General features: G+C 41.3%; 2 protein-coding genes across 4 annotated transcripts in view; one reads left to right on the top strand and one right to left on the bottom strand.

Moving 5' to 3' along the window:
• The window catches only part of RERE (arginine-glutamic acid dipeptide repeats), a 425,011-nt gene extending 405,942 nt beyond the window's left edge, over positions 1-19,069 (bottom strand). For all 3 annotated transcript variants that reach the window (XM_032360657.1, XM_032360659.1, XM_032360660.1), the window contains exon 1: positions 18,972-19,069. The gene's annotated coding sequence lies outside the window, so the exon portion shown is untranslated. The remainder of the gene's footprint in view (positions 1-18,971) is intronic.
• Positions 18,673-20,751, top strand: LOC116600584 (rho guanine nucleotide exchange factor 15-like). The gene is made up of 2 exons (XM_032360665.1): positions 18,673-19,002; positions 19,950-20,751. The coding sequence occupies exons 1-2, from the start codon at positions 18,681-18,683 to the stop codon at positions 20,078-20,080; spliced, it is 453 nt and encodes a 150-aa protein (XP_032216556.1). The 5' UTR covers positions 18,673-18,680; the 3' UTR covers positions 20,081-20,751.
• The last annotated feature ends 327 nt before the right edge of the window (positions 20,752-21,078 follow it).

Genomic DNA, 21,078 nt, shown 5'->3' with positions numbered 1-21,078 from the left:
GGAACAAATATATTTGCATGTAGCGTTGTTATAAGAAAGACATCAAGATGACAGTGGACTTCTCTAGGTAACATTATAGAGAATAAATATTGCTAGACAAAGGCAAGATTGTGGGCTACAACAGTCCTGAGTTCCTAAGAAAGAAAAGGAAAACTAAAGTATTTCAGATTTATAGAGTATGTTTATATTCTCAAAGTATTTTCATGTCTATTTCTTCCTTTCAGTGAATGTACAACCATTGCCATCTGACAGCTAGGGAGGCAGTGCCCTTTATCACACGCTGAGCCCACAGCACAAGCAGAATCAGGGTGCAAGTCTTCTCATGCTAAATAGAAGACATAAATCCAGCTTATTTATAATGCTCACAGGCTATCATGGTTCAGAACTTTTTGGTGAAGCAAGAAAAATCATGAAGGGCACAGTACATACACGGTATGTTTAAAAGATCCAGTTACTCACTCCTATCAAACCAACATCCCATCTCTGAGTACAACATTATTTCTGGAGTTATATACACTGTTTCCCACAGGTCACCCAGTTCTCGATCTCACACTGATTCAAACGCACATATTACCCAAGAATTTCTTTTTTTTTTTTTTTTTAGGGCAGTGCTTCTAAGGGAGGAAACAGCCCCAAGTGGAAATGGAAAACACTCACAAGCTAAGCTAAATGCTATGTTCAAGCCACTCATGTTCACATTAGTCTCATCCTAAGTAATCATGCTACTGACCCAAGTGTCAGTCAGCATCAACATCAATCTCCATAGGAAGAGCTAAAGAAAAGAAAATCTAATTAAAAGCCCAAGAAAAAATCCACTTTAATCAAAGCTGCACCCCAAAGGCCAAGGAACTTTATGGTAGGGAAAAAAATCCCAAAACATGAAAAAATTAGTAAGAAGAAAAAAGAGATGTCAAGGGGGGAAAAGAGGAGACATTTTAATTTAAAGGACTAATAACTAATAACTATCAAAAATAACTTTCCAAACAGAGGAAGCATAAAATGATGAAAAAATAACAGAAAATGGAGAGGGTTAAAATGCACAGAATCACAATTTTAAGGATATTTTACTAAGAAGAATAAGAAACTAAACATTTTCGCCTGCGTGGCTCAGTGCCTTCGGCTCGGGTTATGGTCTCAGGGTCCTGGGATCGAGCCCCACATCAGGCTCTCTGCTCGGCAGGGAGCCTGCTTCCTCCTCTCTCTCTGCCTGCCTCTCCGCCTACTTGTGATCTGTGTGAAATAAGTAATCTTATAAAATCAAAACAAAAGAATGATAGATTTGATTTTATCAAAATCAATTAAAAGAATCCATCTACTATAAGCCTATGTTGACATCTTTTCCCAAGTGGAACAACCATACAGATGAGGATCCCAGACTTGGCCAAAAACAAGGGCCACTATTCTATGGGAGTCCTTGGACAGGAGCTGCCTAGGACTCTATTAGATGGGAGCCAAAGCTAGAGGACAGAAAAGGTGTACCCTAAAAACTCAGTCTAACAAATTACTGGTATCCTTTTCTCCACACTAAAATGTCTGTGTGAATTATAACCAAGACCACACACAGGCCAAATCATTATTGTTTTGTCTTGTTTTTTTCTCACAACACTACTGTTCTTAATGTGAAGCAAAATAATCATCATATCAAACACACACACACATACACAAGTTAGTTGTTAAGAAATCTCATAGTAACTACAAAGGATTCAATTACCCAACTTAAAAAAAAAAAATGACTTACTAATTTTAAACACTTACCATGTTTTAAAAATCTTTTTACCTCAGAAGCTCTTTTCATGTCAGACTTTTCAGAAAAAGTCAAAAATCTGTATTACCTCCAACAGTTGGAAATCAGTTTCAACTACAATTTATTTAAAAGAAATCACTCCCCATCCAGTATCACAGCACTGAGATTCCAAAGCAGTTGTCATGCATAATTCCGTATCAGAACCCAACTAGCACAACTGCACTCCCAAAAAGAAAGGCCTACAGACTAGAAAAATAACAGAAGTTGCATTTCCCATTTCATATTTTGAGTCTAATATACTGATGAGTCTGGAAAGAAAGAGAAGACCTCAAGTTCAGCTTGACAGTTATTTACTACAAATAATAAAGCAATGACTGGCACTCGATTTTAAAATAAATGCCTAAAACCCATGGGGTATATATATATTTGTATATATACATATATATATATATTAAAAGCATAAACCTTATGGTATGTGAGTTATAGCTCAATAAAGCTTTTTCTTTTTCTTTTTCTTTTTTTTTTTTTTTGAGAAGAGAGGGAGAGAGATAATCTTAAGCTGACTCAACACCCAGTACAGAGCCAGCCTCTAGGTTCAACCTCACAACCCTGAGATCATGACCTGAGTTGAAATCAAGAGTCAGACACTGAACCAACTAAGCCACCCAGGCACCTGAGGCTATTATTTTTTAAAATAAATAAATGTTACTTAGAGGGTGACTGGCTGGCTCAGATGGTTAAGCATCTGCCTTCAGCTCCCAGGGTCCTGGGATCAAGTCCCACATCAGGTTGCCTGATCATGGCCTGATTCTCTCTCTCCTGCTCCTGCTCCTGCTCCAGAGCCCTGCTTGTGCTCTCTCACTCTCTCTGTCAAATAAATAAATAAAATCTTAAAAAAAAAAAAAAGGTTAGAAAGAAGTACTCCATATATAAACCACCTGACTTTATTACTGAGAGTCCATAAAATGTGTATTTTAGAGCGTATAGCTGTCTCAGCTGGAAGAGCATGGGACTCTTGATCTTGGGGTCTTGAGTTTGAGCCTCAGGTTGGGTGTAGAGATTAATTAAATAAATATAAACTTTTTTAAAAATGTGTATACTAAATTGCGATATATAAAGATCATCAACTTCACTTATAATCAAAGAAATGCAAATTAAAGTGACACTGTACACTCTTCACCTATCAGGTTAGCAAAGATTAAGAACTCTCATAATACCCAGGGTTGGTGGAAAAATGAAGAAACTGAACTCCAAAACATTCTTTGTGCACACTGGCATATCTGGGAGAGCAATTTATTAACAGCTTTCAAAATTAAAAATGTACAAGGGCACCTGGGTGGCTCAGCTGGTTAAGTGGTTAAGCAGCTGTCTTTGGGATCACCTGGGATCAAGTCCTCTCCCCCCCACCCCCATCCCCCACCTCGGTGGGCTCCTGCTCAGTGGAGAATCTGCTTCTCCCTCTCCCTGCCCGCGCTCACACAGGCATGCGATCTCTCTCAAATAAATAAATAAAATCTTTTTAAAAAATTAAAAATGTTGGAGCATCTAGGTCGCTCAGTTGGTTAAGCAGCTACCTTGAGGTTTAGGTCATGATCCTGGAATCCCAGGATCAAGGCCCATCTCAGCAGGGTGTCTGCTTCTCTCTCTGACCCTCCCCCTTCTCTTGCTTTCTCTCACTCTCAAATAAATAAATAAAATCTTTTTTTTTTCATGTACATACTTATGGATCCAGCAATTCCAATTCTACAAATTTACAATACAGATATACCTAAACAGCTGTACAGGTACAAGTATTAAAAAAAAATCAGAACCAATTTAAGTATCCATCAATGGATTGGAAACTGAAGTATACATCCATGCCGATATCCCAGCTGGCAGTTGTTTTAAAAAAAAAAAAAATTAAAGACCTGAGGTATAATTACAAGTACTGACTTGAAAAGTATATGCTTGAAATATTAAATAAAGAAAAATTCACTATAGTATATGTAGTGTGTACACATGTTTATGTATACATAGAAAATGTCTGGAAGAATATTGGGGGAATAAGCATTATTCTTTTTGAACTGTAGAAATGTGATTACAATGAGCACATATTAATTTTATAATTACAATTTGTATTTAATTTGAATGAATCAGGCTCTCAAATAAAGCCTTCCCCTGGTGTTAAATCTCCCCATGCTACGACCCCAACTTGTCTTTCCAGTGCTTCATGGTTCCAGCCAAACCAGTCTGTTCTTCCTTTGAGAAATCAACCCAAAGGACTCCTCTCCAAAATACTCTTAACAACTTGGTCTGAACAGCTACCAGTAACAGCTTCAAACATAAACTACTTCAGCTGAAAGAACTACATATGCCTGCATCTGCTACTGAACATTTTAAAAGAATTTTTTTAAAAAAGGAAATCAAAACATATTTAATAATCATCAGAGAAGCAGCAAGAGTTCTCCCCATTTCCCATCCTTCCAGCCTGGGTACCTCTGCTCCATGCAATTTCCTGCCTGAAATCCTCTTACCTACTTATCACATGTCCAAATCCTGCCAATCCTTCAACACAGGTTAAACACCTCCTCCTATACCAAATCTTCCCTAATGCCCCCAGCCAGAGCTGATTCTCTTTCTTAAACCATGGGATCATCCCCTCCTGAGACACATTCCTCTATCAAGTAGTCAACAGTGTACATGTCTTATTCCTACTGGGGAGAAAACTCATCAAGGGCACATAAGTGTCTAGGTCACCGTGTATGCCTCATTTCATACATAAATTAAACTGGTATTTCACTAAAGTATGTAAGGAACGGCAAGAATCTAAAAAGCACAGGTTTTTCCTATTTAATTAGGTAACAGTTATGTACCACAAACAACAGAAGTAGGAAAGGTAAGGATCCCTCTCTCTCTCTCTCTACACACACACACACACACACACACACACACACACACACACACACACACACGGCCGCCCCCACCCACGCCCAGTGCTCTAGTATGCCTCAAATAATAAATAAAATATCTAAAAAAAAAAAAAAATGCTGGGGCACCTGGGTGGCTCAGTGGGTTGGGGCTCAGCCTTCGGCTCAGGACATGATCTCAGGGTCCTGGGATCAAGCCCCACATCGGGCTCTCTGCTCAGAAGGGAACCTGCTCCCCCTCCCTCACTGCCTGCTGCTCTTGTGATCTCCTTGTGATCTCTCTCTCTCTCTCTGTCAAATAAATAAATAAAATATTTTTTAAAAAAATACTGAAGGGCAAATTACCCAATGTGTGTGCATATTATGTGTGTTTAAAGTTTTTATTTATTTATTTGAGAGTGAGAAAGGGTATGACCTGGGGGGGATGGGCAGAGGGGAGAGGGACAAGCAGAGTCCCTGCTGAGCAGGGAGCACGTTGTGGGGCTTGATCTCAGGACCCAGAGATCATGAACTGAGCCAAAGGCAGATACTTAACAGACTGAGCCACCCAGACATCGCTACCCAATGTGTTAATACTACATTATCTGTTGGGATTTTGGTCAGAGTGCCAGCTGTCCTGCAATAAGGAGTCTTCCTTTCTTCTAAACTAACAGAATCTCTGATTTCTTTTGACTAGGCACATAGCCATCTCCACGAAAGACTACATTTTCAGCTTCCCTTGCAGCTATCAGTGGCCTGAGGATTTTGTCATAATTAAAGGGACAGAGCAGAAGTGATGTGTGTCATTTTCTGGAAAGTATCCTCACAGATTGGGGATATACCCAGCTTTTGCCCCTTCCTCCTCCCCCCTGGTAAGAATACAGAACTGACCAGAAGAACTAGAGATGCTCTTTGACTAAAAGGAGAAAACTGGGACTCCTAATGAGCATGAAGGTACCATACTAGCTCAGGGCTGCCCATGCTTTACATGAAAAAAAGGAAACTTCTACATCTTTCAAGCCATTGTTATTTTGGGTTTCTGCCACTCACCTCTAAACCTAATCCTACTTAAAACAAGGCAAAACACGGAACCTGGGTGGCTCCGTCATTAAGTGTCTGCCTTTATTTAGCTCAGGTCATGATCCCAGGGTCTTGGGATCGAGCCCCACATTGGGCTCCCTGCTTAGCGGGAGCCTGCTTCCTCCCTCCTCCCCTCCCCCTGCCTGTGTTCCCTCTCTCACTGTGTGTCTCTGCCAAATAAATAATAAATAAAATCTTTAAAAAAAAAAAAAAAGGCACACCTACAAAGAGTACTATATGTATTTATTAAGTACTACTTCATTAAGCAATTTCTAATACATATTTTATACTTCCTAGGATTAAAATAACTTTTTTGATAATTCAAAAAACCAATAAGCACTGAAATGTCTTTCTATACTATATGTAAGATACAAAAATGTTATTAGCAAGAATTTGTCCGAAAATCAGCTTCCTGAATATCTTTTGGAGTCAGGAGATTAAGCCAAATCTCCTGTATAATTGACCTCAATAAACTACAAAATAGTATTATCCAATCATTCACGTGACAAGTGAATACTTGCTACATTCTTCACACGCTAGATACAAAGGACACAAAGATGACCAAAGCAGTGCCCTCCTGGAGTTGACAGCAATATACCTGAGGTTGCAGAATGCGAAGGCAACACTCCAGATGCCCCTCTTCCAGCCTCCCAAGTTAATTATACCCCTTCTGCTACCGTGTTCTTGTTTCAGACTGAGTATAATATGATTAGGCTTCAATCCTGCTCTACTAACATAATCATATATAATCATATTCCTCAAAGAGTATACTCCCATTACTGAAATTAAAATCAACATATTACCAAAATGCCATAGCAGCTATCACTAATTGTGGGTCACTTTTCCAAATGGCAAATCTTATTTTCACATAACATTTCTCCTTAATTTCATCTCAAAAAGTAAACCTATCCCTAAATTTAAAAAATACTTTGCAGTTCCCCCTAGCTCCCAGGGAATGTCCTATAAAAAAAGGTCAGAAAGTAGGACTGCTAGACAGATGGCCAACCATGTTTAGTTACTCCTCGCAGGCCATTAAACCAAGCTCACTAAAGAGCAGAAGCTGGACCAACAAGATGCCTTGCACTCTCTCTCCATCCCCTACCTTCCTGGATCTCTCTAAGAGAAAAGAATACTAACCTGACTGGGTCAGAGTCCAAAACACTGACTGGACTTGTTTATAAATTTGAAGATCAAATGCAGATTAAACATGACACATATATATGAGGGTTTGCTATCTTGCACTTGCTCATTTTTCTCTCTTTGGGCATTCTGTAAAGTAGCCAGCCTAAGAATAGTAAGACAGTAGAATTTAGGAGGAAGAGAGATCCCTTGCCTAGGCCTTAAGTTTAACCAATTGCTACAACCAGGGTATTAGACAAATCTACATGGCTATTTTGGCCAAAAGCCCAATTAATAATAAAATATTCTGAATTTCCCACTCACCATGGTTCTACTTATAATATATCTCCCTCAGGATCATCACAAGGAAGAAAAACAACTAAGCTATCACATTCTGTTCACAATTCATTAACACCCCAAACCTCACTATGACTCTACAGTCTGTGTCATTCACTTGGTATTTAATCATATACAATTCTGTAGCATGTCCTACCCAAGAAATAATGAAAGTTTTAGTTAGTAACTCAGCACTTATTTAAGCCCTGTAGAGTTGACCCACTGATCCTAAGTATCTCCTGGGTACTGAGTATTGCAGATAATAAAGAAGCAAACATAACAGAAAGCTAGATCTCTAGATGACAATCATAACAGTAAGTTTGTTTTAAAGACTAGCACTTAGTGAATACTTACCATTTACCAGAAACATTTTAAGTATCTTGTACGTATCAATTACTTTGTTCCTCCAACTATTATCCCCCATTTTACAATAAGTAAACTGAGACCCAGAGAGGTAAGTAATTTGTCTAATTTTTTTTAATTTATTTATTTAACAGACAGAGATCACAAGTAGGCAAAGAGGCAGGCAGAGAGAGAGGAAGGGAAGCAGGCTCCCTGCTGAGCAGAGAGCCCGATGTGGGGCTCTATCCCAGGACCCTGGGATCATGACCTGAGCTGAAGGCAGAGGCTTCAACCCACTGAGCCACCCAGGCGCCCCAATTTGCCTAATGATTAAGCAGCAGACTGGGGATTGAGTCTAGAGCTCTTAACTATTTTGTTCAATGGTATGATGGCTAAGAGTGGACAAATACCAACTGGTACATTTTAAAGCTCAGCATTCAAAAGCCATCCAAGGAGACAAGAGGGCAACGTGGATCAGGATCTCAGAAAAGAGATTAGGGCTATATATTTATAAACTTGCAAACTAGACACGAGGTAGAACAAGGTCACATTAGAAAACAGTACTAGGGGAGAAGTTAATAAACAGAATCATGAGAAACAATATGTTTTCTAAATCATGAGAAACTACTTAAATATTAAGTAGTTAAAATAGTTGAAAGTTGACATTTTAGGCCAAACTGGTAACGCAGTAGGGATGTATCTTTGTATGTTATATGTATATATAACATATACTGTATTACATATCAAAATATATAATAGTTATACCTACTCTAAGGAAACTAGAACATAATTTAACTATAATGACTATAGGTTTATGGTAGCAGCTCTGTTTTTATTGTACTGTTCATCATAACTGAACTTTTCATGGTAAATCTTTAGACAATAACACTACCTATAGCAGTGCTGCTATGAGAGAAAATAATCTGCTTGAAGATCTATCTTCAGTTATGTTTTCCAGGGTATAAAGCTATGAAAAGATGGCCTAAATACATGACCACCTTTCAAAGATTTTAAGATCTCCAATGTTTACATTTATACAACGTGGGAACTGAGACAGATCTTACACAGTTCGTTAGCATTTTTTTCACTCTTAGCAGTGCATAAAATAATGGTACATGTTACTAATGACGACATCTTAGATACAATGAAATGTGTCTTCTAGAATACATTTAATTCAACATGTAAGCATATATACTGCTGTAGTTAAAACTTTCTGAATTCAATAGTTTCACAATCTAATGGGAAGAACATGATTTAACATTAAGATACAGGGATGCCTGGGTGGCTCAGTCAGTTGGACGTCTGCCTTTGGCCCAGGTCATTAAGTCCCACATCAGGCTCCTTGTTCAGCGGGGAATCTGCTTCTCCCTCTGCCAGCGACTCCCCACGCTTGTGCAGTCATGCATGTTCTCTCTCTCTGACAAATAAATAAATAAAATCTTAAAAAAACACACACATTAAGATATAAATGGAAGAAATAATCATTAACACAAGATGTAAGTGTCTTTTTGCCATCTTTCAACGCGGCCCTAATGGTGCACATGAATGTCCTGGGCTGATGCTCTCAAGAGCATCACCAATGCTGAAGAGAGCCAAATGACAAGTTCTTATTAGGCCATGCTCCAAAGTCATTGTCCGGTTTCTTACTGTGATGATAAAGCATGGCTCCACTGGTGAATTTGAAATCATTGACGTTCTCGGAGCTGGAAAAATTGTTGTGAACCTCACAGGCAGGTTAAAAACATGTGCAGCAGTCAGCCCCCGATGTTATATGCAACTCAAAGGTCTAAAAAGATGACATAATAACCTACTCTCGTCCTACCAGTTTTGTTTCATTGTACTAACAACCTCAGCTGGCATCATGAACCATGAAGAAGACAAAATTACACAGGAGCAAAAACCCTGGGATTCTTTTTCTCAGGATGTAATACTTATGTATAAATAAAATGCCTCAATGGACCACCCCCCCACAAAAAAAAATGATAAAATAAGCGGAAAGGTAAACGAACTGAAGAAAAGAAAAAAGGTACTTGGTAAGAACTCACAGTGGCCAAACCGAAAAAAAAGGCAGGCATCCTAAGCACAGTTTTAATAGAAAGAGATTATATCTGGGGTCCCTGGGTGGCTCAGTTGGCTAAGCATCCGACTCTTTGTTCAGTTCAGGTCATAATTTCAGGATCCTGGGATCAAGCCCTGCACTGGGCTCCATGCTCACCGGTGAGTCTGCTCGGGGATTTCGCTCCCTCTCCCTCTGCCTTTTCCCTGCCTCTCTCTCTCAAATGGGTAAAGAAATCTTAAAAAAAAAAAAAAAAAAAGAGAGAGAGAGAGAGAGAAAGAATTAAATCTGATGTAAGAATAACAGGAAGAAGGCAGAGAATAAATGGTATCTGAACAAAGGTAGAAGGAGAAGATGAATGAGGTTATGGTCATGTCACTCTCCTCTAAGATCCAGCAACTACTCTCCAGTTAAAGTAAAGCATTACTTGAGGATAACTAAACAAAAGGGAAAACATTTTTTAAGTCTTCTATATTTTTCTCCTTCTAACTCCTGTAGTGGTTTTATGGGGGTGTTTTTTTTGAGACAGAAAGAGAGAACATGTTGGGGAGAAGCAGAGGGAGAAGGAGAAGCAGACTCCCCTGCTCAGCAGAGAGCCCAACCCAAGGCTAGATCCCAGGACTCATGACCCAAACTGAAGGTAACCGCTTAACCAACTGAGCCACCCAGATGACCCCAGAGTGGTTTTAAAATAAATCTACAAACTCTTTGATATTCCTCCTTCAAGAGGTGGAGCATAATTTCTATACCTTTGCACATGGACTGGACTTAGTGACTTGATTTTAATGAATAAATTTGGTAGAGGTGATGATGTCTGACTTCCGAGACTAGGTCAGAAAAGCACTGAGGGGGCACATGGGTGGCTCAGTCAGTTGAGCATCTGACTCTTGATCTCAGCTCAGCTCATGATCTTAGGGTTGGGGAATTAAGCCCTGCCATTGTATCAGGCTCCATGCCGAGCAGGAAGTCAGCTTGAGATTCTCTCTTCCTCTTCCTCTCCTTCTCCCCCAACTCATGCACAAAAGCTTGCCTGCTTCCCCACCAAAATAAATTAATAAATCTGATTTGTTTTTTTGTTTTACTTTAAAAAATGAAAGAAAGAAATGGCATTGAGCATTCCTTCTTGCTTCCTCTTTCTCTCTCTTTGATCACTCCTTCTGAAGAAAGCCAATGCCACATCACAAGGTCACTCAGGTAACCACACAGACAGCAGGACGCTTCAGAGGACTCCTGCTCACAGCCAAAAGAGTTAGCCATGGGGAAGCAGAGCTTCCAGCCCCAGTCAAGCCTTCAGATGACTGCACCCCAGCTAACATTTTGACTGCAACTTCAAGAGAGACCTGAGCCAGAACCATTCAAGCCTAACCACTCCCAAATGAATGACCACAGAACTGTAAGATAATAAATATTTACTGTACTGTCACCAAGTCTTGAGGTAATTTTTTATGCAGCAATACATCACTAATATAACCCCATGGCACTTTGCATCTCTCAAACACTTAAGTTTATCTTTTAACAATTATGTGTATATAAATGGCCAGTAAAGACATTAATTTCCAGAAAGCTGTTCTCTTCATCTTTACATGCCTGCAAGGTTTACCTCAATGAGCTATAGTCATGTACTTGAGGATTTTTTTTAATATTTTTTGATTCTTGCCAGTGTTTATATCTGCAGATGTCCAAAAATGAGGTGATTACATCCTTGAATAAGAGCACAGCTAGTGAAGTGGGGTAAAAAAAGAAAATATTGATTTGACTGTGATCTGATTTAAAGATGGAATGAGGGACTATAGATAGAACAATCAAAAATAACTCCAGAATGGGGTCCCTGGCTAGATCAGTTAGTAGAGCATGTGACCTTTGATCTTGGGGTCAAGTTTGAGCCCCACACTGGGTGAAGAGATTACTTAACACACACACACACACACACACACACACACACACTCCAGAATGACATATGTAAAAGGTGGAAAAGGCAGTCATTGGAAATACCCTTGGAAGTACTGGAGGGCAAAGCTTGCTTGAAAAAAACTAGTGCAGAGTAGCAAAGTGCTGTAATAGTAACACCAAACTTACTTCAATATCCAGGAGAAAAGTACAAGCCACTCGACTAAGAAGGATTAATTTTAGATGTGCTTCTCAAACTGTTCTATAGAAGATTAGTTTCCATAAGAAAGCCAAACGTATTCTTTGGGGAAGGGAAAAAACAAAAATAGGGGCGGCCTGGGTGGCTCAGTGGGTAAAGTGTCTGCCTTCGGCTCAGGTCATGGTCTCAGGGTCCTGAGATCAAGCCCCCCATCAGGTTCTCTGCTCAGCAGGGAGCCTGCTTCCCCCTTTCTCTGCCTGCCTCTCTGCCTACTTGTGATCTCTCTCTGTCAAATAAATAAAATCTTTAAAAAATAAATAAATAACAAACCAAAGAAACAGACAAATGAAAAAACCCTCTGTAAACTACAAGATATTTCTGAGCCTTTAAGGTTTTAAGGCACATTATAAATTTACTTGAGGGTAGGGGGAGGGATAATTGGGTGATGGGTATTAAGAAGGGCACTTGATATAATGAGCACTGTGCAATGAGCAATATATATATATATATATATATATATATATATAAAATGAGCAATATGCAAACAATGAATCACTAAGTTCTAGCCCTGAAACTAATAATACAGTATATGCTAACTACCATAAATATAAATAAAGAATAAGGGGCACCTGGGTGGCTCAGTGGGTTAAAGCCCCTGCCTTCGGCTCAGGTCATGATCCCAGGGTCCTGGGATCAAGCCCCACGTCTGGCTCTCTGCTCATCAGGGAGCCTGCTTCCCTTCCTCTCTCTCTGCCTGCCTCTCTGCCTACTTGTGATCTCTGTCTGTCAAATAAATAAATAAAATCTTTTAAAAAAAATAAAATTTAATTTAAAAAAGAATAAAAAATAGGGATGCCTGGGTGGCTCAGTCTGATAAACATTTGTCTTTAGCTCAAGTCATGATCCCAACACATGGAATCGAGTCCCACGTCAGGCTCCTTGCTCAGTAGGAAGTCTGCTTCTCCCTCTGCCGCTCCTCCTGCTTGTGTTCTCTCTCTCTCTCTGACAAATAAAATCTTTAAAAAAAAATAATAAAAAATAGTAACAAAAATAAATTTACTTGACCTCAAAATACTTAAAATATTTGCAGCATATTAGTATGCCATAAATACAGTTTGGGAATAAAGGACTTGGTAGGCAGGAAGGTAGACCACATAGGTGGGTAGATTCCCAGGAAAAATGCAAGACAGATGTAATAATATGATCTCACCTAAAAAAGAAATCTTAACTACCATTTATGATGATGTAGTTTCTTAAAGGAAAATAAACTGCTGGATAAGCTATCAAAAGCAACAACAGCCATACCAGATGTCAGGAAAATAAAGATGGGAAAAACATGACAGGATTTAACAGCAGAAAAAAATCCTCTCCCATAGGCCATGGCTCAGAATGCCTCCCATTCCCATACCTCCTACTGTGTACCTCAGTGAGATACAGCTTGAACAAGTGAGCAACCCACCATCTGGGAGGCTGGTAGGTAGCTTAAGAAATGGTCTGGCTCCAAACCCTTAACCAAGAGTCCTATCAGATCCTCTCCTGGGAAACGTTAATTAAATATATAATGAGTCCTTAGTAGAAAAGGTGGAAGCTGAGCAGAGGCATAAAGTCACAAAGAAACCAGACAGAAAAGAGCAGAGTGAATAGAAAAGGATTAGGTGAGCCAGCCCTGCCTGTTTAGGGTCTTGTGCATAATACCTGCCTTCAGTAAAAAAATATTTAAGTTAGTGTAATACTATCCGACCTCAACAACTTAGGTGCTGACCCACCCAGACACAGCAGGACTGCAAACTGATGATACCCCTTCAGTCACTTCAGGGACCCACACATAAAGAAAAGGGGAGGGAAAGAGGAATGAAGGGCAGGGGAACACTGGCACTGGATATAAAAAGGAGCATCTAGTTTAAATTCACCCGAATGTCTTCATATAACAAACATCTTTTTAAATCAGTGGTCAGCCTTTGCTTCTCATTAGGAATCAACCAAAATTACTGTAGCGTTGATACACCACCCCAGTGCAACCATGTTCTAACCAGGGAGGGAAAGGTTTCCAGAGAGTCCCCAGGCAGCTGCTCCGAATTCATACATGCAGACACATGCCCACATTCTCACCTGCTCACACTCCCCACAAATTTAGTCAGCCCCCATACATTAAGTGCCACCACCAGCCCACTCACCCTGTTCCCCACCTCCAGAAGTAAGGGGGTCAGGAATCAGACCTCGGGGAGCCTGGTGAACACGTACAGGTGTCAATGAATGAGTACATGTGTGCTCTGCTGAGTATGTGTGTGACCACCTGTGCTAGCATGGGTTTTTGTAGGAGGGGCTCTCCCCTGCTGCTCTAAGAGTCTGTCTAGAGATCCAGCATCGCCAGGCTTGCTCACAAGCTCTCTTTCAGCTTATTCCAGGCCCACAATGTCAATACTATCCTTTAGAGTGGTGTGGTGTCCTTATGCTACACAGAGCCTGCACAACTATGGCCAGCCCTGGCACCAGGGTATGTCTCAACAAATCCTTCCTGCTGAGGAGGCAACAAGGTAATCTGGTCACTGGAGCTGGGCAGGATCCTTATCCCAAACAGTACTCCAGCATCTGTGAGGCCCATCAGAACCTGAGGTTATTGTTCTGTGAGGCCTGATTCTCTAGGTTTCCAGATCTGCTCCTCTTTTCTCCAATGCGTGAAATGACTTGAAGGCTTTCTGTTCCTTGCAACCAAATAAGCCTAACAAAACCTTTACAAATCATATGTATATCTGGTTTTAAATTAGGGCACGGCCTGTAACTTCAACTTCTGATGCAAAAGCCCAAGACAAATAGGCTGTGAAGATTCCTCAAATACCAAGAGGTCTAATGAATTAGAGATCATATCATTTTATAACATAACTATATAAGGAAATATTTCACAAGTAAACATATTGCTTATGGTTGCTGGTAAATTTGGTAAATTTTACCAAATAAAAACAATTTTACACTGACACAAACAGGTCACTTTACCACAAACCTCTTGTATTAGCAGTCCAACCTGACCTAGTTAGCCAATATACAGACACATGGCATAGATTATATTACTTGGCACACCAACAAGTTAATTATACAAATCACAATTCCAACCAAAACTTCATTCTCGTAAATATATTTAGGATCTGAACATGTCTGAGTTAATGTGATCAAATATTCATTAAAATGGCTTAAGCAGGGCACCTGGGTGGCTTAGTTGGTTAAGCGACTGCCTTCAGCTCAGGTCATGATCCCGGAGTCCTGGGATAAGAGTCCCATATCGGACTCCCAGCTCCATGGGGAGTCTACTTCTCCCTCTGACCTCCCTTCTCATGCTCTCTCTCTCGATCACTCTATTTCTCTCTCTCTCAAATAAATAAATAAAATCTTAAAAAAAAATGGCTTAAGCAATCTTAACCATTTTCTAACAAATAAATGTTCACTTAAACAGGACAAGCAAAGCTACAAAGTTGGAACAACTATGAAGATAACTACTAATAATTAACAATCACTTAAACATGATTCAAAAGGAATTTCTAGTTGTTGAAAGACTCTATGATCAGCCAGAGCACAGCATTATCAGAGAGTGATTATGTAAAACAATAACTATTGTTTCAGGGTGTATGTATGTGTAAAATGAAGTTCACAACTATGTTACACTAATGACTCTAAACATCTGAATTTTCTGCTATCTTAACCTTTACATCAACTGCAAAAGAAGCTGCCAAAAGCAGTTAGTTGGAAAGCACAGAAATTCCCAGAAGAACTCAGTATATACAACTTATTTTACTACTTAAATGTTTTTTTGATTACTGGGATTTAAACAAGATGTTAAAGATTCAAAACTAATTTTAAAACTAATGGGTGCTTACTAAATCCATAATAATATTCAACATACACTGGTTCTAGAAGGGCACAGGTCATATTCCTCTGTGTGTGTGTTTTTATAGCACCTGGCATATTTTTGTCAACAGTACATATAATTGTTTCAAGACTTACAGTGATTCTACCCTACTTTTTAGAAACATTTTCACTGACCACCATGTCAAAGGTGAAAAAGTAACTGGTCCATTTATTTCTTGATTTGGATTACCTTTTTGTTGTGAACCCGTTCTCAGTTACTCTAGTTACCTTGCAACAAAACACTGGCAGAGAATATACTGGATTGAAATTACTAGCCTCTATTCCTACTGAATAAATAATACATTCGAACTGTTCACATTTCATTTGTAAAAGGTACACAACTTCAGGGGTTGCACTCTTAAATTCTGAAAGCAAAGTGAATCAGAAATCACATTCCTGAGGGTCTGAAACAGATGTTTATTCTATGCGGAGTCCCCTTTGCCTCTGCAAACCTCTCCCAAAAGTCCACTCCACTAAAACAACAGAGATGGGCTAGGATGTGTGATAAAAAACCTTCTGGACATTTATCAAACAGATTATCTCTGAAACTACACTTTGGATTACAAGTCTTTGGGCAGGAATTTGGCCTTCTGTGTTAATCTGTGTACACATTCATTTCATTTTCTCTTGCCTCTGTTTTTTTTTTTAACCTAACCCAGAGAATTAGTCATCCTATCAGACTTAATTTCATCTGTTTATATGACAATTGAAAACAACACTACTGCAACACAACACTACTACATCCACAAAAATACTGATTTTAGTGAGTTCCTCTCTCCCCTACCTCCCCACCATCCCCAAGAAATCCCAGAAGAAAACGCCTGGGTCCAGAGCTAGGATTTTTCTCTTCTATTGGGTAGGTCTATTTGACTTTTTACTAATGATACTGAAAACTTTTTAAAGACTGCTAGTGTACGTACAATTTCTAACACCAAGAACACAAACAAATCCCTTGATTTTGTTTAGTATTCTAAGACAAACTATGTTTTTCATAAAAGAGTATCAATTCAAACGAGTCTTTGGAAGTCACTATGTGTAAACACTTCTGATAATAGAACAAACTAATGTCAAGACACAGCCAATAACATAAAAAGCCTCGACACATCCGTGCCAGTCAAAGGACATCTGCATTAGCAGCTCAGGGAAGTGGCATTTGCAGGAAGGCACTACAACTGCCTTCAAAAGAAAATCATTAGGCCTCAGCCGTTAATCCCCTCCCCCATCCTCTTCATCAGGATCCCTTCAAAGCAATTAACCGGTAGAAGGTGCTATTCTGCAACCCACAGTATTCACACCAACCTCCATCCTTGGCCCAGAGCTGGGTTTAAGCCAGGAGGACTCTATCAGCGTATTCCCTGACCAATACTCAAGGAAGCCTCTACACCAGCCCCGGAAAGAGAAAAACAGATCTTTCTTTATAAGCCCTACTTACAAAACAAAAAAATGACATCTCAATAGCCAGCATACCTGATTATCAACCATCAGACCACTAAAATGTCAAAACACACAGACACTCTTTGCCAAATATTAACCACAAATATGATCATTATCATCTTAACTGAGACAATCTACTTCTACCTAGAAAAGACCCTCATCACATTCACTACAATAAGAGTCAACTGAACAAGTCACTGTCCCCAAACAAAGTCAGGGGCAATGAGGAATAGGAAGGATGACTATAAGGTCACGACATATAGAAAAGGTTTTCATCTTTACATAGACAAAAAAAGAGCAGCAGAAACTAGGGCTGCAGAGGAAAGAAGGGAGGTGGAGGAGTCGAGTCTCTGAACATGTTTTTGAGTGTCCTTTAGTTTCCAATCTACTCTTCTGCCTCTCGTAAGGTTGCAAAAAAAAAAAAAAAAAAAACAAAAAACAAAAAAAACAGCCAGACATGAGATGGGTGAAAGAAAGCTGGAAAAGAAAAGCGTCCACCCTTCCCCCATCTTCTCTCCTCTCTCCCAAAAAGAGCTGTGTTTGTCTGTGCAAACCTAGTCCCAAATATGGGAGAGAGAGAATGAATGTGTGTATGGAAGAACAATGAGCCCTCAGCCTGGTATTGTGAGTGTGTGTGTGTGTGTGTGTGTGTGTCTGCCTGCCTGCCTGCCTGCCTCTGCCTCTTTTCCCTTCGACCTCAACAACAACAGGGAGAGCTGGAAGCCAGCTTTTCCTTCAGGCCATCAAAACCAAAACTGGTTTATAATTTACAGTGGAATTAACTCAGCAAGCAGATCCATGGAAGGAAATAGCTACCCAAAGATCATTTTATTATTGTATAGATCCATCCTCTCTCCCCTCCCCCAACAGACTGAGACTAAAGAAACCAGTGTACATCAGACAAAAAGGTCTCTCTTTAAATGGAAAGCAATTATCAAAACTGTTCCATATCTAAACAGAGGATGCATTAATTTATGTTACACCAAAATGTTTGGTTTGTAATTCACCAAGTTTCCCTTTTACTAGTTATCTTTTTTGTGTGTTTAAAAATTTGCTTTGGGGAAAGCTATTTCAGGATTCATACAAAACTACTTTCTAAATGTCCCTTAAAATAGCAACACATACTGAAACATTTAAAGCACCCAGTTTCTCAAGGACACATTTTGCTTAAATCAATGTTTGAAGTCTGTAATCCAGAAAGATTGTAAGCAAACCTTGGAAAAGAGGCAGAGGAAAATGACAATTCAACAATGAATCATTTTGTTTTCCTTTCAACAACTTCTCAAGCAACCAGTTTCAAAGGAAACCTGCAATACTTTCCCCTCCCAACACACACACACACACACACACACACACACACAATCTATGTAAAACTACCTCTCTTCTTTCCAAAACCTTAAAAAAAAAAAAAAAATAGAAGTCACTTTCTTTCAGGGAGCAGAACTCAAAACATGGTAGTAAGAATCCCATTCTGCTGCAAGTGATTTGGGGTTTCATGATTTAGTAATCACACACAGCAAAGAACTGGAGATTTAGAACACAAAGAAGGACTCTTTCCCTACTGTGAAAATACTACTTTAAGGAAAGCCCTCCCCCAAGACCCCCAAATCCACAAACAGTCAAAAAAATTTACAGTTTGGGTCGTTCACTTCCTTTCCTTCCCCCCACCCCAACCCCCAGTTCAGCCAGTAATTTAGTCACATGAAGCAGGTTTTCACCTCAGACAAGTCCGACAAGATCATGAATAAGCAGCAAAGACAGAACCCGGGTCGGCAGGCCAGTGGGACAGTTACCTGGCCCCGGCAGGGCCGAACAAGTCCCCGGCCCTTTATTCCCGTCCCCCCGGACGCGCGGCTCGCTCGCCGGCCTCCCCTCCCCGGCTCCCGACGGACCGAGGAGTCCAAGCCGACCCCCTGCCGCCCCACGCCCGTCCCCAAGTCCAGCGGCCAGGAGAGAAGGCAGCTGCCACGCGCCGGCAAGTTGGAGACTTACCTTCCCCGAATGCGCTACACCATCAATGGAGGTGTGTTCGTCCGGCTCCCGGGAAAGTGGGGGACGGGGCGGGAGGCCCGCGGGGCTGGGGACCGCCGGGCTCGGGCCGAGGAGGGGCCGGCCGCGGGGACAGGGCCGGGGGCTGCGGGGGCTTCCCTCCCGTGACCTCTGGGACGGTCTCCACTAGCTCCCTGCTCCTCGCTCGGCCAGTCCTTCAGAAGCGGGAGCCCAGGATCATGTCTGGTTTTGTTTTTCTGAGGGCGAGGGGCTCCCTGAGGATGATGGTGATTTTTTTTTTTTTTTTCCTCAACTAGGAGAGAAAATGAGGCAGAGACAATATGGGAGGCGAGCGAGGGGAGAGCACGGGGGAGGCGGAGGCGGGGGCGAGACCCAAGGCGGACGAGTGTCTCGGGCGCGCGGGAGGAAGAGGAGGCTGGAAGCGCTGGGGGCGGCTCGCGAGCGTCTGTGGGAGCAGCGGCGCCTCGGCGATGGTGGCCGAGCCGCGGCGGGGCTGCTGCACCGACCCGCCGCCCACTCCGCGCTCGGGCCCGGCCCACCTCGCAGTATCACGCCTCGCCATTGGCGCGTCCCGACGTGACGCGCGCGGAGGCCGGGCCAACGGGAGGCGGAGGGCGGGCGGAGGGCGGACGGAGGGGCGGGACTTCTTGCGCTCTCTCGTTTTCTCCCCCCTGCCCTCTCTCCTTTTTTTTTTTTTTTTTCTTTTTTTCTTTTTTTTTTTTTTTCTTTCTAATAAAAAGAGCCGGAGAGAAGGAGGGGAGCGGCCGGGCTGTGGCGACGCCGCGGGTCGGGCTCGAGCGCGCGCTCCGGGCGGCGGTGGGCTGGGCCCTCCCCCCCACCACCGGGGCGCGTCTTTGTGCGGAGCCGGGGCCGCGGCGCTCTGCGGGCTGGTCCCACGGGCGCGACCGGCCGGAGTCCCGCTGCCCTTGCTATTACCAGGGTCCCAATTTGCGTTTCCAGCCACTCCAGACGCGGACTCCTATTCCTGGGAGGGGGGGACACGGAGTGGGTTCCGACGATTCGCTTCAGGACTCTTAAGAAATTCTGATGGGAATGAACGTTTTCAAAATAAGTCTACGGCCGAAGATTAATTAAGAAAGAGAAAAACGAAATTCGCAGGTCGCGCTGCTTCTTTGAAAAGAATATAATAAAGAGGAAAAAGCCTGGAAAGTCTCCTCAAGGAATAAAGAAGGGACTAGAACCCCAATCGCAGAACGAATGTTAGGGAGAGAGCAGTGTGCACAACCCTGTGCCGTAAGTTTGAAAAATAAAACCTTTTTTTAAAAAGAAAATCCAAATATCACCTTTTTCTTTTGAGAAACCTAGTATTCTGTCCCACTTCCCAAAAGGCTGGTAATCACAGGGTCTGCGGTGCTGTAAGGGGAGTGAGGGGCAGGCCAAATGCTCATATTCTATTTAATATAATTTATAGGAATGAGGGGTTTGGAAATTTTAATTATGACTAGCAGTTTTTGAAATGCATATCATGTTTATTGAGTTCTTTCACACACCCTGGCATGAATCCAGGGCGAATCATCAACCTATTGTTGGTTTGTTAATATACGTAAATGCTTATTGGTGTTCTTATACTGTACACTCTCCCTGAAGGAGTTCAGATCTGTATATAATGGAATAATTAAGGGATAGAACACAGCGCAAAATAATTCACTCATCTATTTCAAATAAAGTGATAATTTTCTCTTTGGAATATCTGTTCAGATTACAATTTCCACATGCAGCAGTTTCTTTTAAGAATAATTTGGACTAGGGTGCCTGGGTGGCTCAGTGGGTTAAGCCGCTGCCTTCGGCTCAGGTCATGATCTCAGGGTCCTGGGATCGAGGCCCGCATCGGGCTCTCTGCTCAGCAGGGAGCCTGCTTCTCTCTCTCTCTGCCTGCCTCTCCATCTACTTGTGATTTCTCTCTGTCAAATAAATAAATAAAATCTTTAAAAAAAAAAAAAAAAGAATAATTTGGACTAGCACATATCATTTTACTGTGACCCAAGAGATCTAAAAACAAACGGGTCTTTGCCATTTCCTTTCTGAGTAACTTACAGCAAGAAAAACCCTCTCTTGCTGCAACTCCTTC

The sequence above is a fragment of the Mustela erminea genome, chromosome 10, assembly GCF_009829155.1.
Source record: "Mustela erminea isolate mMusErm1 chromosome 10, mMusErm1.Pri, whole genome shotgun sequence".
Lineage (NCBI taxonomy): Eukaryota > Metazoa > Chordata > Mammalia > Carnivora > Mustelidae > Mustela > Mustela erminea.
The sequence above is the reverse complement of the archived record's forward strand: the minus strand, read 5'-3'. Positions and strand labels throughout refer to the sequence as shown.

Bases quoted from the DNA above. Each gene is read 5' to 3' on its own strand.
- LOC116600584 (XM_032360665.1), top strand. From the start codon at position 18,681: ATGAAGCAGGTTTTCACCTCAGACAAGTCCGACAAGATCATGAATAAG. The intron at 19,003-19,949 runs GTGTGTTCGTCC...TTGCGTTTCCAG, and splicing joins GCGCTACACCATCAATGGAG to CCACTCCAGACGCGGACTCC.